Here is a 14,557-nt window from a genome sequence, read left to right as displayed (position 1 = left end):
TCAGAGCAGGTAAATTTGATCAAAATTCAGAAGCCCTACAAAAACTTATATTTAATGGGATTACTTACTGGAATATCTTTTGTCCTAGTCAGTTTGGGCTGCTAGTAACCAAGTACCACAGGCTGGGTGGCTTAAGCAACAGAAACTTATTTCTCATAGTTGTGGAGGCTGGAGGTCCAAGATCAGTGTGCCAGCGTGCTGAATTCTGGGGTGCAGACGGCTGACGTCCTGTATCCTCACATGATGGAGAGCAGGGAGCGGAAGCAGGCTCGTTAGTGACTCTTCCAAGGGCACCCGTCTCACTCATGAGGGCCCCGTTTCTGATGCCTCATCTTATCCTCACCGCCTCCTGAAGGCCCCACCTCCTGACAACATCACATTGACGTGGGTAAGGGCTCAACATGTGAATTTTGGAGGGACATATTCAGTCCATAGCACCTTGTCTGCATTTTGAGAACAGTATGTAAAGTACTGTACGTATCCTTTACATCTCTTTCTTCTCTTTCATTGCTAGTGCCAGAGTTCCAATTAATTTCCCTCTGCTTTGTGGTTACTGATCCACAGCCTAGAAAAAGGTTTCTCCTTTCACGAGCCGTTTGGGTTCTCTGAAAGTTTAAGACTATATGAAGTTGTTAAATAAATCTTCACCAAGAGACACAGGTTTCAAAACTCACATTACTTTTCTGAAAAACAACATCAAGAGGGTGGTCACGGCATCTCAGGTTTACCCTCATCCTCTCCACGCCCGTCTCTGTCCCTCCCCCACCTCCCTTTACTTCTTCCTCTCATCTTTGATCTTCAGTCACAGGAATGTCCATGCTAAGGACCCTTGTATCATTCTGGTCTCGTGGTTCCTTGATTTTTTTTTTTTTTTCTATACTAGTTCATTTATTTTCCTCTCACCAAGAAATCCTGGAATTTATCATGCATGATTAATATATTCTAATACCATGTTTCTGTATTAGGAATGATGGTAGCTTGTGATCTGGGCTTTTAGATCCTCATTTTTCATCATAGTCTGTGTTTTCTTCACCCAACTTATTCTCCCACTCCCGCCAAGTGTGCTGTTTGCATGATGACAATCACATTCCCGGACTCTGCTTTTTCCTTTTTATCCTCTTCCCGCTTGAACTGTGCTTTCCCATTCACTAGCGTTTCTGTGAAACGGGGTCTGATTGTCCCTTTTCTAGGGTGAAGGAGCTCAGAAGTTTGCCCAGTTTGCGCTGTTGCCACGAGGGGCGCTGGCACACAGTGTAACCGAAGGTGGGGTCCGGCTCTTCACCGTTCAGAAGCCAATGAACAGGCCACGTTGGTGGAAAGGAAAGTTTGCTTTATTTTGGATGCCAGCAACCAAGGGGGAGGGTGGACACTTGCCCAAAGGCAGACTCCCCGCCACTGACAATCAGGGGGCAAGAGCTTTTATAGACAGAGGGAGGGGGCTGCATGCAGAAACAATACCGTCAGCTCTGACCGTCATCTTAAAATTGGTCATCGGTGGTCTGACCAGCATCATCTTGATTGTTTTAGGTACAGTTAATCTTCAGTTCCAGGGTAGGTTTGTTTCCATTTCTTGGAGGCCAGCCCTCGGAATTGTGGCAGCCTCTGACATGGTTACAGTCTGGTCATCATGTAGTTAACTTCTTCCACCTGGTGGTGGGGGATTCAGTATCTAGAAGAGCTCACAGGACGTGGCTCAGAATATTATCTGTAGCCCTTGAGGAGGAACTAAAGCTCCTTGACTATGCTTAATGACTAAACTATTACTATTTGGTCTCTTTTGACTGTTTTCCTTTGTTTCTGCATTTTCTCACTTCTCTGATTAGAACTTATTCTGTGGCTAAAGTTTTTCCACAGACGAAAGGCAGGCAGAGGACATGGGGTGGGGGGCAAGGACCGCGGGGTCCTGCTCTGTTTCAGTAGCGTCCCGGGTCTGCGTGACGAGTGTGAGAACCACAGAGCCACGTGTGAGCCATGCCCCCTCCTCTGTGGAGACCAGCACCTTCAAAACTGTCGTGCCGTCAGCAGCAGGCTGTTGTTATTTTGATCTCCACTACACTCGCCTTGTCTTATTCACAGAGGAAGATGTTCCCGTCTCCATTTTCCTTCTCTTTGATCCTGTCTGCACTTTTTCTTCTGAATGTTCCCCTTCTTCCTCCCTGTGGCTGTAGGATGTAAAGTCCTCTGTGGACGAGTCTTGGGGACGGGTGTGAGGCGTGCACATGCCCACGCTGCTGCCTCAGCATCCGCTTCCACAGGGCTTGCAGTGAAGCCTGGGACTCATGTTTTGACAATAACCCAGGAGCTTCTGATGGAGGTGGTTCAATGACTGTGCTTTGAGAAACACTGACCCATTGAAGGAAATGAATACTCCCTAAGTAACTAAAATCATAAAAACCAGGTGGATAAAAAATACCTCCCCCTAGCACATAGATAGTTGTCTCTCAAAGAATCAATGGACAAAGTAGACCAAATCGTCTTTATTTATGTGAAACACTCAGTAGCTTTTTTTTTCCCATTGGGCATAGACTCTCAAAAAAGAAAATATTCCTCAACAACAAATTTTACTGTACAGCTGACAGGGACTTCAAAAGATAACCTCAGCACTGAGAATATGCTATAGTTTTCTTTCTTTCTTTCTTTCTTTCTTTCTTTCTTTCTTTCTTTCTTTCTTTCTTTCTTTCTTTTTCTTTCTTTCTTTCTTTCTTTCTATCAATAAATTTATTTATTTATTTATTTATTGGCATGTTGGGTCTTCATTGCTGCGCGCCAGCTTTCTCTAGTTGCAGAGAACAGGGGCTACTCTTCGCTACAGCAGGCTTCTCATTGCAGTGGCTTCTTTTGTTGCAGAGCATGGGCTCTAGGCATGCAGGCTTCAGTATTTGTGGCACTTGGGCTCAGTAGTTGTGGCTTGAGGGCTTAGTTACTCCACGGCATGTGGGATCTTCCCAGACCAGGGCTCGAACCCGTGTGCCTTGTGTTGGCAGGCAGATTCTTAACTACTGTGCCACCAGGGAAGTCCCGGTGCTATAGTTTCTGTGTAGGCAAGTTTCCTTGTGCAGATTTTGAAATCTGGTAACTAGCACTTTGCTTTTATTGTTGCTGTGGCTACACAGTACAAAAGGAAAATTAAATGTTGACAACTGAAAAAAAATCAAATGAACCAATTCTTTGCTTTTGGTTGGCTGTTTCTCATGTTAGGTGTAAATCAGCTTTAATGTTTAACTGTAGCTATACATTTATTATATGCTGTGCAGTTAACTTATGTTGGGGACTGTGTGGGTCTGTCATTAATATTGGCTTTCAATTTTTGCTATTCTGATTTCTGCTGTTGTCACTAGGGGAGAATTATCCTTTGCGGAGGCTGAGACATGTTTTTCCTTAAATTATAGCCATTGGCTGTTAGATTTTTAGGCTTAGCAATTATGTTTCTGCTCAGCAGGGCTTGAGGAGAAAGAAATCATCCAATGGAAAATATCTTTGAACCATATTTATACTATAAAGATTTATACTCTATAACTTATTCTATATAATTTGGCAGATAAATTTTATACTAGAAGAATAATATATCTACAAATCTTAGACAAAGTTTGATGTGAAAGATGTCTTTAAAGATAAGACCAATGAAGTAGATACAAGAGATGGTTCTTATTCCTAAGGGGTAAGCTTGACCATGAGCTTCTTTAAGAGCCTCCCACAGGTAAAGCCAAGTATGATCTCAGAAAAAGCCACTAATGCTTTTGTTATAGCCTATAATTATGCTTCTCTCACTTTCTTCTAATGCCAGATGTAGGTTTAACCAGTGTGTTTTCTAGCAGAAATCTCTAAATCTGGCTTTGAAAAGTTCTTTGTCTTCTGTTCCACAGATAGAGCTCTCCTACAAAAAAATCATACTAACTTTTTTTTTTCCTAGTCATATATTGGCCATTCCTAGTCACCATCAACCTTCCTTAATGAGTTACTTCCGTCAAATAATTGTTTTTCCAGAGAAGGGACTTTTGAAGTGAAAAATATGAAATAAATACACATATATTTACATTTTGTTTTTTAAGAGTCATTTTTGACCTCAGAATGCCCAAGATTCAGCTTTCTAATTATGATCTCAGTTAGTTCCACATAAAGAGGACCACTTCTCATCATTGTTCTTTGGTGTGTCTGTAGTTCCTTTAAATCAGAATGTTTTCAATGCAACTTCTTAATTAGCTCTGTTAGTTTTAGTATTTATAGAACATTTATTTCTTGTGACTCTTCCTGGATTGTTTGTTAAATGGTAAACGGCCATGTGTAACTCAGATGTAGGTGAGGGGACAGCGTAATCTCTTATCCTCCCTCGCACTTTGGAGAATTTCTGTGTACACTTACTTATCCTTGTAATAAGTACACAATGATCCTGGAAATAGCTTTTCATTTTGCATTGATAACAGTCTTATACAGAATTTGTTTATTTTTATCATCTTTGCATCACAATTTGAATAAAATATTTAGCTGATAAAATCTGGGCCCTTGTTTGTCTGATAAATATTTCACATGGATGGATATTTTTGTTATTTAGGGAGACTGCTTTTATAGTCATAAACTATGGTTTCCATTGATTTTGAAAAGCCTAAGCTCAAATGAAGAATTTAGAGCCTCATAGCCGAAGGGTGGCAGTGTCCAAAGGGCAGGTGGGGATGTGGATTTAGGCCCTCCACAATCTTCTTTCATTTCTTGTTGTGAACTCTTACCCAAAGAACAGTTTATCAGGTTTAAGATGAGATTCTCCTCACAGTGTAACTTGATTCATATCAAATTCATAGATGGTGAAGAAATATTCTCAATGCCAAAATTATTAAAGGAATATCTCCATCAGCCTCCATTACATTTTAGAACTGGTCTTTTTTTTTTTTTTTGGCCACACCGTGTGGCTTGTTTGCAGGATCTTAGTTTTCCCAACCAAGGATTGAACCCTACACGCCCTTGGCAGTGAAGGCACAGAGTCATCACTGAACTGCCAGGGAATTCCCAGAAATGGTCTTTCTTGAATTCACCTAAGGCTAGCAGTTGAGAGTGATGATAAGGACCAAAACATTCACTCTGCTTTGGTTTGAGTGGATTTCCATGCCCCAAGATTTTCTGCTGGTGGGTGGATCCACTGTCTTTCGAGTGAACCAATCAGGGGATCCAGTCAAATAGCCAGTTGTATTGGTTCTCCTGCCCAAATAGGCTGATGTCAAACAGTAACAGACTCTAAGATGTCAAGTAGCCCCTCTCGGAATGCTTTCCTAGAGGGAGCCGGTGTACTTGAACAGTCTGCTTTTGTTTGGTAGAATTCTAAAATTTATGATGAAGTTGGAGTTATTTTCCTGTTAGTAAGAAGACTCAGAGGTGGTATAATTATACATGAAAAACATCAATTTTGTTCCAGGAACTCTTGTTCTATTATCTTTTCAGCAGTCACTAATATTTTCTAAATTTAAAATTATATGATCTTCTTTAACAGAAAGTTTACAGAGAGGATTTTGAGAAAGAGATTAAAGGAAGGCCATCAATGGGTTTAGACAAGACTCCAGAGTTTTTACATGTGAAGTACATCACCAGTCTTCTGAAGGAGGTATGATCCTACCGTTTACTACACGATTCTACAAAAGAAACTTACGGAAGTAACCCAGGAAATATGTACCAAACAGTTCTCTACTAATTCTCTAACTCGATGTTTGAGTTATTCGTCCATTACTCGTTCCCTCACTTTGAGCTTTACTAATAGAGTTTTTCATTTTCATTAAAAACAGGAAAGTATTAGCAGTTCCGTTTAAAGTTGAGGGAAGAAATTACCCAGATCTCCTGGAAAAACTTGAAAAATAGTTTGATTTTGTGTTTGGGTTGTAGCTTAGAAACTCTGTAAGTAGTTTTATAGCTTTGTAGCAGTTAGTTTAAAAAAAAGTATTTTCAATATGGATGAGGCTAGCTTAATTCTCTCAGATTTATTTATAGTAAAAACGTAACAGAATCAGCATTTTCTGTAACTTCTCTGCAGCATTCTCATGACATTTGATATCAGAAATGAGGTGCTCTTTGAGTGATGGTCTGGATAAATGGTACATTTATAAGTGGTTTGTCTTCTAAGTAGGGAAAAAATAATATATTTAACATACAGAACATAGGAATTTATGTCCATTTTTCATTTTATACTCAGGAGGATTCCCCCCAGCCCCCAAACTTAGTGGTGCATTTTGGCTCACAGTGTATTAAATTTGTTGAACATTAAGGCCCTCAAATCTAACAATTAAAAATATCATCTTCACAGTGAGAAAGTTTTGTTTTAGCTTCTGTTTTTTTTTTTAAATGGTTGCTAAGCAACTTGGAGCTCTTTCAATTCCCTGTTGAAATAGATTCTCTTTACATTAAGAGAAAGCATTAGAGAACTCCATTTCATCCTGAATTTTGAACTGAAGAAACTATTCCTGAAAGAAATGTCTTAAACCAGTGAAATAAATTAGAGTATAATTACCTACATAGATGCGAACCATCACGAACTTCTTTAATAACCACATGCCAACTGGCCTTTACCATTTTACTGCTTTTAGGAATTTAATGTGATTCACTGTTGTAATATATGGTGGGCTGAAATAGGCATATAATTTATGGAAGAGAGTTCTTGCTACCCAACCTCTTCTCATTTCTAGATCCTACTAAATTTTTTGAAGTTGAAGAGTGATCACATGGCAACCTCCTGCTATTATTGTCTTCCATTAAAAAATTATGCATTATTTATATGAATTTTTTAAAGGGGACTCTTTTTATTATTTACATACAAATGACCATGTGAGAGCCATTTTGAGAATCATAAATGACTTTAATATACATGCCATTGCCATTTTCTTTTATTTTTCTTTTTGAATGAATCTTATTTTAGACTTATGGATTCAGAAAGTATGCGTCAGTGTAGGAAAAAGAGCCCAGAGACGATGATGAAAAATCTTTTCATGAAGTTGTAGTGCTGTTTAATTTTAAAAAGAGACTCAGTTACTTAAGGAAATTGCGACCTCCCTTTTAAAGTGTGAGCATTTAGCTTTAAATTGTCTTTGCATTCTTTACTTTGTGGTTTTTGCATTTCTGTTGCCATTTAAAGTATTCAGAGTATTGTTTTGTACTTCATTTCATTTGATTCCCTTAATTGTCCGTGGCACTGGTAAAACAAGGACTTTTCGTTTTGTTCATGTGGAAAGCAGGGCTCGGTTACTTAAAGTCCTCTTGAAGGTCACATGACCAAATAAGTTAAAGAACTCTGACTTTCATCCAGGTCATTTGACTCCAGAGCTCTTTCCAAAATTACATGCAGGTTATTACAATGTCTCATAGGCTATTAGTTAAGCAGAGGACCGGCTAATTTAATTAAACTGGACAAAGAGAAAATAACATCAAATGAACCCTAGAATTAACTAGAACATGATTTCTTATCATTAAAGGAAGTCTCATCTTTCATCTGACAAGTTACTCATAAAGGCAACTTAGTTGAATTGGATTAAGATATATATAGTTTTCATAACTCAATTAGTAAGAAGACAAGAAATTCATTAGCACACACAAAAAATCCATGTTATATATAAGGATTAGTAAAGACGGTTGAATCTACTTAAAATGTTATATTAAAATGGGTGAAATTCAGACTATATATTATCAATCTGTAGGAAATTATTTGGTTTTACAAATCTTTGAATAAAATGGAAACTTTAAAAAATTTTGGCTACATCAGTCCTTTTGATTTTGTAATTTTTCATTCTTTTCCAGTTATGTTCTTTTGATGATTCATATTTTATAGACATCTTTCAAAGAAATACTTAAAACCACTCAAACATGATGAAAAAGCAAATTGAAGTACCTGTAGGAAATAAAGAGCATGAATGCTCAGAAATCTGGTTCATTCCTTTCTAGAAATATTTTCTTTCTGCAGTTTCTGGAAAACATGTAAAACAGTATATAAATTAAAGAGTTTCCCAGTAAATTTCAAACAATAATATTCTTGTCTCATAGAAGGAATATAAAAAAGATTTGGAAAATGAAATAAAAGGGAAAGGAATGGAACTTAATTCAGAAGTACTTGATATTCAAAGAGCGAAACGAGCATCCGAAATGGCCAGTGAGGTGAGTCCATTTATTTAACAGTTGGGAATGTATGCATTTTCAGCTGATTTCCTTGTCTGTAAATCTTTCTCAGAGATTTTACAGTGGACCCTTGAACAACATGGGTTTGAACTGTGCAGATCCACCTATACATATTTTTCAATTGTAAATTCTACAGTACTCCACGGTCCGTGGCCGCTTGAATCTGTGGATGTTGAGGAAACTTGGATGTGGAGAGCTGACAATAGGTAATAGGCAGATTAACCCCCTCCTTGTTCAAGGGTCAACTGTGCACAGTGTACATGTTCCACAGCTTTTATGTGTAAGATGATTATGTGTAACCAGCTATGTCCTAGTAGTCTTTTCCCAATCAATGAATTAAAAAAAAAAAAAAAAAAAAAAAGGATGCTAACCATCTCCTGTCTATGTGGCTTGAGAAAAATGGCCAGTTCCTCATTTTAGAGGAAATTCTATGTAAGTAACCAAAATAATTGAATAAAATTTAACTTCATCTTTTAAGCAAGTGAAAGGCAGATTAGGAAGGTGTGTTATCATGGTCTGTCAGTAACTGCAGTTTAAAAGTTCACATGCTCTCCTGCCCGTAAGCAAACTGACAGTCCTAGTTCTTGCCTAGCTACTGAGTGAGTCTTCTTAAACCTCTGTATAAAATGAAAGTGGCCATTACTCACTTTAAATGAAATTTATAAGAATAAAGTGCCTCTGAAGTGCTTTAAGTCCTTTAATCCTTGTGTTATGTCACACTTTGATAGCCAATAATGGCACTGTGCTTTGAGGAGAATCTAGCTGACTTTAGCAGTGAAAAAATTTAAGGCTTTATCCCCATGTTAATAAACTGTGGTGGTGATGGTGATGGTGGTGGTGAGGATGGTGACCCTTTTAGGTTGCAAATGATAAAAACCCAACTCAAACAGCAACAAAGAAACTGTTTTGGTTTAAGAACAGAAAAATCTGAAGATCACATTTCCTTCAGGTTGGAATTCCAGTGATGTCTCTCTTCCTTCACTTCTGGGTTCTGTATCTTCGCTAGTGAGAGGCTGTTTCTATGTGATGGCCCCTCTTCATGACAGGATAACATATCTGTGGCCACTAATCCCAGCAGGAAGTGAGCATCTGTTTCCTTACAATACGATTAAGGTCTAAGGATTGAATCTCATTGGGTCACCTGTCCTGTGCCTACACTCGACCCAATCATTCCGTCTGGCGTCAGGGGAGTGTAACGTGCTGATGACCTAGTATGGTTCTCAGGGTCACTCATTTGTTCAGCTAACTTTCTAGGTAGTTTAATGGTGTTTTAAGTGTAAAATATTCTAAATTGATATGTTTTTAAAGATTTATGTTCATCCTTGGCTAGTGTTCTTTACGTAAATTAAAGGAAACACTAAAAGCATTTTAGTGGAATTAAACGTATATGTGGGTAGTAGGTAAATTAACCCACCCAAGGTTTATGGATTGAGAGGGGTTAAGAGAAAATTATGGAACTTCCTGCTAGCAGAGGGAGGAATAGATGCTGGTTAGGCAGAAACAGCAGCCATCCGCCATGGCGTCTTCGGCTGATGTTGTCATTACACATACCTACATTAGTAATTTTCTACAAATTCTGCTGTTGTGGTGACACATCCAGTGACATAATCACTTGTCAATAATACTTGGAAAAATTGTTTTAAACTCTCGATGGCAGAGTTCAGCCAGAGAAACTTGAATTGACAAGACAGTAGCAGGAGTTGCAAAAAAACCGGGTCTTAACATATGAATTTTAGGAGTAAAAGACCAGACAAAGCCATCAGGTACTGAGCAGCCGCTCTGCTCTGGGCACTAGGCGACATGCTGTCTCATTGGTCCTCACAGTGATCCTGCAGCAGGAATCATCATCCCCGTTTTGCAGACGAGTAAACCAGAAATGTGAAGAAACATTCCCAACGTCACACACACAGCCACGAGTGCTCTGACTTGAAAGTCAGTCTTCTTCCTAAAACGTCAGCTTATTTGAACGTGCCTCCCTGTCCTTCAGGCCCCAAGACAATGGTCAGTGAAGATTCTCACCTGGCAATTGCCTTGTTATATATAGTAAAAGTCTTCAGAGCACATATACTCTTCTTCAGTGAGAATAGTAAATACAGTTCTAAGCAGTTCAGAAAATTTAGTTCTAGGTGACCATTCACAGTACAGAGTAAGCCGTGTTTTCTTCTTTTAAAAAAAATATGTTTAACCTTTTTTGGTATCATCGAATGCAGATATATCCCCTGAGTAAATATTGTAAAATGTTGCTTTTTTACAGAAAGAATACAAGAAAGATCTGGAGTCAAAAATTAAAGGGAAGGGAATGCAAGTTGGCACTGACACCCTTGGAATTCAGCATGCCAAAAGGGCTTCCGAAATAGCTAGTGAGGTTAGTAGAGCGAGTGATGCAGACCTTGAGACTTATATTTTGGAATTTAACAATCATAATAACAAACGGATGAGTACATTGGATTTTCCAAAGCTTTCTGTGACTAGTTTAACAGTTTGGAATGGAAATCATTCGCAGTCATCATGCTTACTGCAAAAATTTATAGTTTCTGCTTTGCTCATTAACTTCAAATATATCAAAGAAAACTTGGGGAAAGGCATTTTAATAGAACACACACACACCCCTTCTTACTTTATCCTGTAATACAAGTTTCATGTTAATTTTACACTATGATAAGTATCTTCATTCCATTTTTTCTTTAAGGATGGACCATGTGCTACTTGGCATATTTGCGTTTCCAACTTTGTAAGCAGAACTTGAAAATCATACACTGAGACTCTAGCATGACAGTGATGCCATTTCTGGGTGATTTGGTTGCATGTGCTCAAAATATCCTCCACTGACCTCATCAACACGTCTGAAATTTCTGTAGAGTCAGCATTTGGGGTTGAGGTTCATTCATCTAATACCATATTCTTCTTCATGTAATACATGAACAACAAGATATTGATTTAGAATTTTTGTCTTAGATGCTATGATGTGATGAATATAAGACACTGAAGTTGTAGGAGTCAGAGCCTATGTGTATCTTTTGAAGGAAATACCCCAGAATCGGTTCCACACCTCTTGAACTCCCCCAGAAATTTTGAAAATGTAAAAGGGTCACTGGAGCAGAGAGTATTTGGAAGAGATGATTTAGAAAAAGTATAAATAAAGTTGCGATGCAGGTGAAGGGGTGCAGCTCGCTTACCTCCGGGCTGTCTGGATTGGGGCTTCGGTGGGGTTCCTCTGAGAGCTTCAGTGTGACGTTTGCAGTTAGACAGAGCTGACTTAGGACTGACTCCCACCCAGGAAATCTGGAGGTTGAGAGGGAGCTGATTAACTGTGGGGGGAGTTACTGCTGTGGTGGAATCTGTCTCCATCCCCAGGGTTAGGTACTGGCCAGGGAAATGGAGTGGCCATAACTGATGGAGACGAAGAAACTAGGGATGGCATAGAATTCTTGACCAATGGGGATTCCATTTAGAAACGGTGGGTGGGGGTGGGAGGATGCTTGCTGAACAGGGACTTGGAAATCTTTGACTCTGCCCCTGACTCTGTCATCCTCCTGAGAGAGAGCCACTATTTTTATGTGTATGTAGATAAATAGATACTTGTGCACACAGAGACTTAAAAAAACCTTAAATCAATACCGTGTACTTTGTGCTTGCTCTTCTCACTTAATATTATGGACCCTTCCCCATGTTCCCTCATATAGTTCTACCTCATTCCTGTAGAAAAATTGTGTTCTACACCGTGGGTGTGAATATGCAGCCACTTACTTTTCATGTCCCATAGGCATCACCACATGTAAATGACATTTAAATGTATTGTAACAGGGACTCAACATTACATGCCGAAACCCTTAATTTTTCTCTGGACCTGCCTCCCTCTTCCACCCCCTTCTTAGCAGATGGTGTCAGTGAAATCCCAGAAGTCACTTTGATTTCTCTTGTCAGCAAGTTTCATTGACTCCAGCCCCATAATGATTTCCTAGATCCGTCTGCTCCTCCCCTCCCTCGTCCAAGCTACCACCTCGGTCACCTGGATCGTTGCTGTAGCTTCATAACCAGAATTCTGCTTCCATCATTGACCTCTTAGTATCCATCCTCTACCCCGCAGCCAGAACAATCCTTGAAGAATTAAGTCACGTGATTCCTCCCAGTGGTGTCCAGTCACGTGCGGCACAGGCACCGTACTCCTTGCTCTGGTTTCAGAGTCCCGTCCCGCTCATCCTCACCCCCTTCTTCCCTTGCTCGTTATGTTCTAGCCTCACAGGCTTCCGGGCTGCACCTCCACAAGTGTTAGGGTCTCTGTGCAGCGCTGTTGCCTTCCCGAAAGTCCTTCCTGTGGTCTTTGCGTGGCTGGTTCTTTCTTGTGCTCTTCCCTGTCATTCATTTCTTAGATTTTTCAGTCTTTTCTTATGCTGGCCACTTTGGGCTTCTGAGTTACTACCCAGTAACTATCCAATCACTACTTATAATTTTCTTTTTTTCTTAGAACTTTTACTGAGATACAGTTAACATACAATAAACTGCATATATTTAGAGCGTACAATTTGGTATCCCAATCTCCCAATTCATTCCCCCCCAACCCTCCCCACTTTCCCCACTTGGTGTCCATATGTTTGTTCTCTGCATCTGTGTCTCTGTTTCCGCCTTTGGGCTTCTGAGTTACTACCCAGTAACTATCAAATCACTACTTATAATTTTCTGCTATTTTAGTTGTTATGAAGAGCGTGTGACATCCAGTATTAGTTCAAGGTCCTGGATTGGAGTGTGGGGGTGGGGTGGGGAATTTGTAGCTGGAGAAGAGTTTTCAAAATCATCCTCATGGGACTGAGACTTGCCAAAAGAAAGCTACTTTCTCTGGAGAAAAGAATGTGGAAAGAACAGAAATTTTGCATTTCACACTTTTACCTAAGAACCTTCTATGACACATTCCCTTTTTCTAAAATAATTTTTTAAAAATTAATTTTATTTACTTATTTATTTGCTACATTGGGTCTTTGTTGCTGCACGGGCTTTCTTTAATTGCAGTGAGTGGGGGCTACTCTTCGTTGTGGTGTGTGGGCTTCTCATTGTGGTGGCTGTGGGTGCACAGGCTTCAGTAGTTGTGGCACATGGGCTCAATAGTTGTGGCTTGCAGGTTCTAGAGAGCAGGCTCAGTAGTTGTGGCGCACGGGCTTAGTTTGCGCCACAGCATGTGGGATCTTCCTGGCCCAGGGATTGAACTCATGTCCCCTGCATTGGCAGGTGGATTCTTAACCACTGCGCCACCTGGGAAGCCCAACATATTCCTTTTATGAGAAGTTGGAGTGTTGCATCTTTCCTTAGTATGGCAATACATTAGTTTATTAAGCATTATGCTGGTTTAGGTTTCTCTGAGTACCTTGGGACTGTACACAGTTGACAACTGAACAACACGGGGGGTTAATCCACATATAATTTATGGTCTGCCCTCTGTATCTGTGGTTCCTCTGTACCCACCGATTGGACCAACTACAGACCATGTAGCTGTAGTATTTATATTTACTATTGAAAAATATCCACCTATAAGTGAACCCACATAGTTTGAGCCCATGTTGTTCAAGGCTCAAACTTACTAGGAAAATGGTGCATTTTGGTTATTGGGAACCTACAGGAAAAACAGGCTTAGAGGAGTCAGCTGTATGTGGTTACATGTAGCACAAACCAATTTTGATGATGGTATTATCTTTGTAATCCAGAGGTCTCATTTGCATGTAATTATAACCATGTCCCATTTTGCCCAAATGACAGGCTCTCAAATCCTTTTCAACAAGACTTTGGGACTTTGCTATAGTTCAACATCTGTTTTTTCAAGTAAAGTCAATGTACTGTATTGTTACACAAATGACCTCTAATAGTCAAACCTTCCAGGACCCGTGGGCTTGACCATGTGCCTTTCTTTAGCCAATGATCATTAACAAATCTGACTCAGGCAGAGGCTCTAAAAGCACGTATGCACTGGGGCTTGTCCTGTTGGAACGTGGATGTCATCATGTTTTTAAGTTTTCCAAGTTTTAGGGTATTTTATTGTGCATCAATATTAACTGGTGTGACGAGTGTCTCACGTAGTCTATTCATGTGCTTTTGGATGCTTTTAGACTTGAAAGCTCATACTGGAAAGTTAAACGACATTCTTCTACCATGAGACTTTGGTGGCAATCTGTGATTAGTGCCTCAGTTTCTGCATATATTGTCCTTCAAATAGGGTGTTTTGCTTTTGGGCCTTCAAGAGGATTGCTAAAAACAGCTTTTTGCAGATATAGTAATAATTTAATGTTATTAGTTTGAAAGTTAAACATTATTACTTGAAGTTTGATTCAGGAAAGCGAGACTGTAGGTTAGTGAAAATAGGCAGATTTATGGGTAGTAGATGGGGAGAAATACAGTATTTCTCTGAGACTGAGATTTTTGTTTATGACTTCTC

General features: G+C 39.5%; 1 protein-coding gene across 3 annotated transcripts in view; it reads left to right on the top strand.

The window, feature by feature from the left end:
• The window catches only part of NEBL (nebulette), a 349,181-nt gene that overhangs the window by 284,928 nt on the left and 49,696 nt on the right, over nt 1-14,557 (top strand). Inside the window, exons 12-14 of one of the 3 annotated variants that reach the window (XM_057731782.1) lie at nt 5,477-5,587; nt 8,008-8,118; nt 10,394-10,504. The exons of the other annotated variants lie outside the window; for them this stretch is intronic. Of the exons in view, the coding sequence (XP_057587765.1) occupies nt 5,477-5,587; nt 8,008-8,118; nt 10,394-10,504 (333 nt within the window). The remainder of the gene's footprint in view (nt 1-5,476; nt 5,588-8,007; nt 8,119-10,393; nt 10,505-14,557) is intronic. 3 annotated transcript variants of the gene reach the window in all.

The sequence above is a fragment of the Hippopotamus amphibius genome, chromosome 4 (genome assembly GCF_030028045.1).
Source record: "Hippopotamus amphibius kiboko isolate mHipAmp2 chromosome 4, mHipAmp2.hap2, whole genome shotgun sequence".
NCBI classification, from domain to species: domain Eukaryota; kingdom Metazoa; phylum Chordata; class Mammalia; order Artiodactyla; family Hippopotamidae; genus Hippopotamus; species Hippopotamus amphibius.
This window is presented reverse-complemented; position numbering and strand designations above follow the sequence as displayed.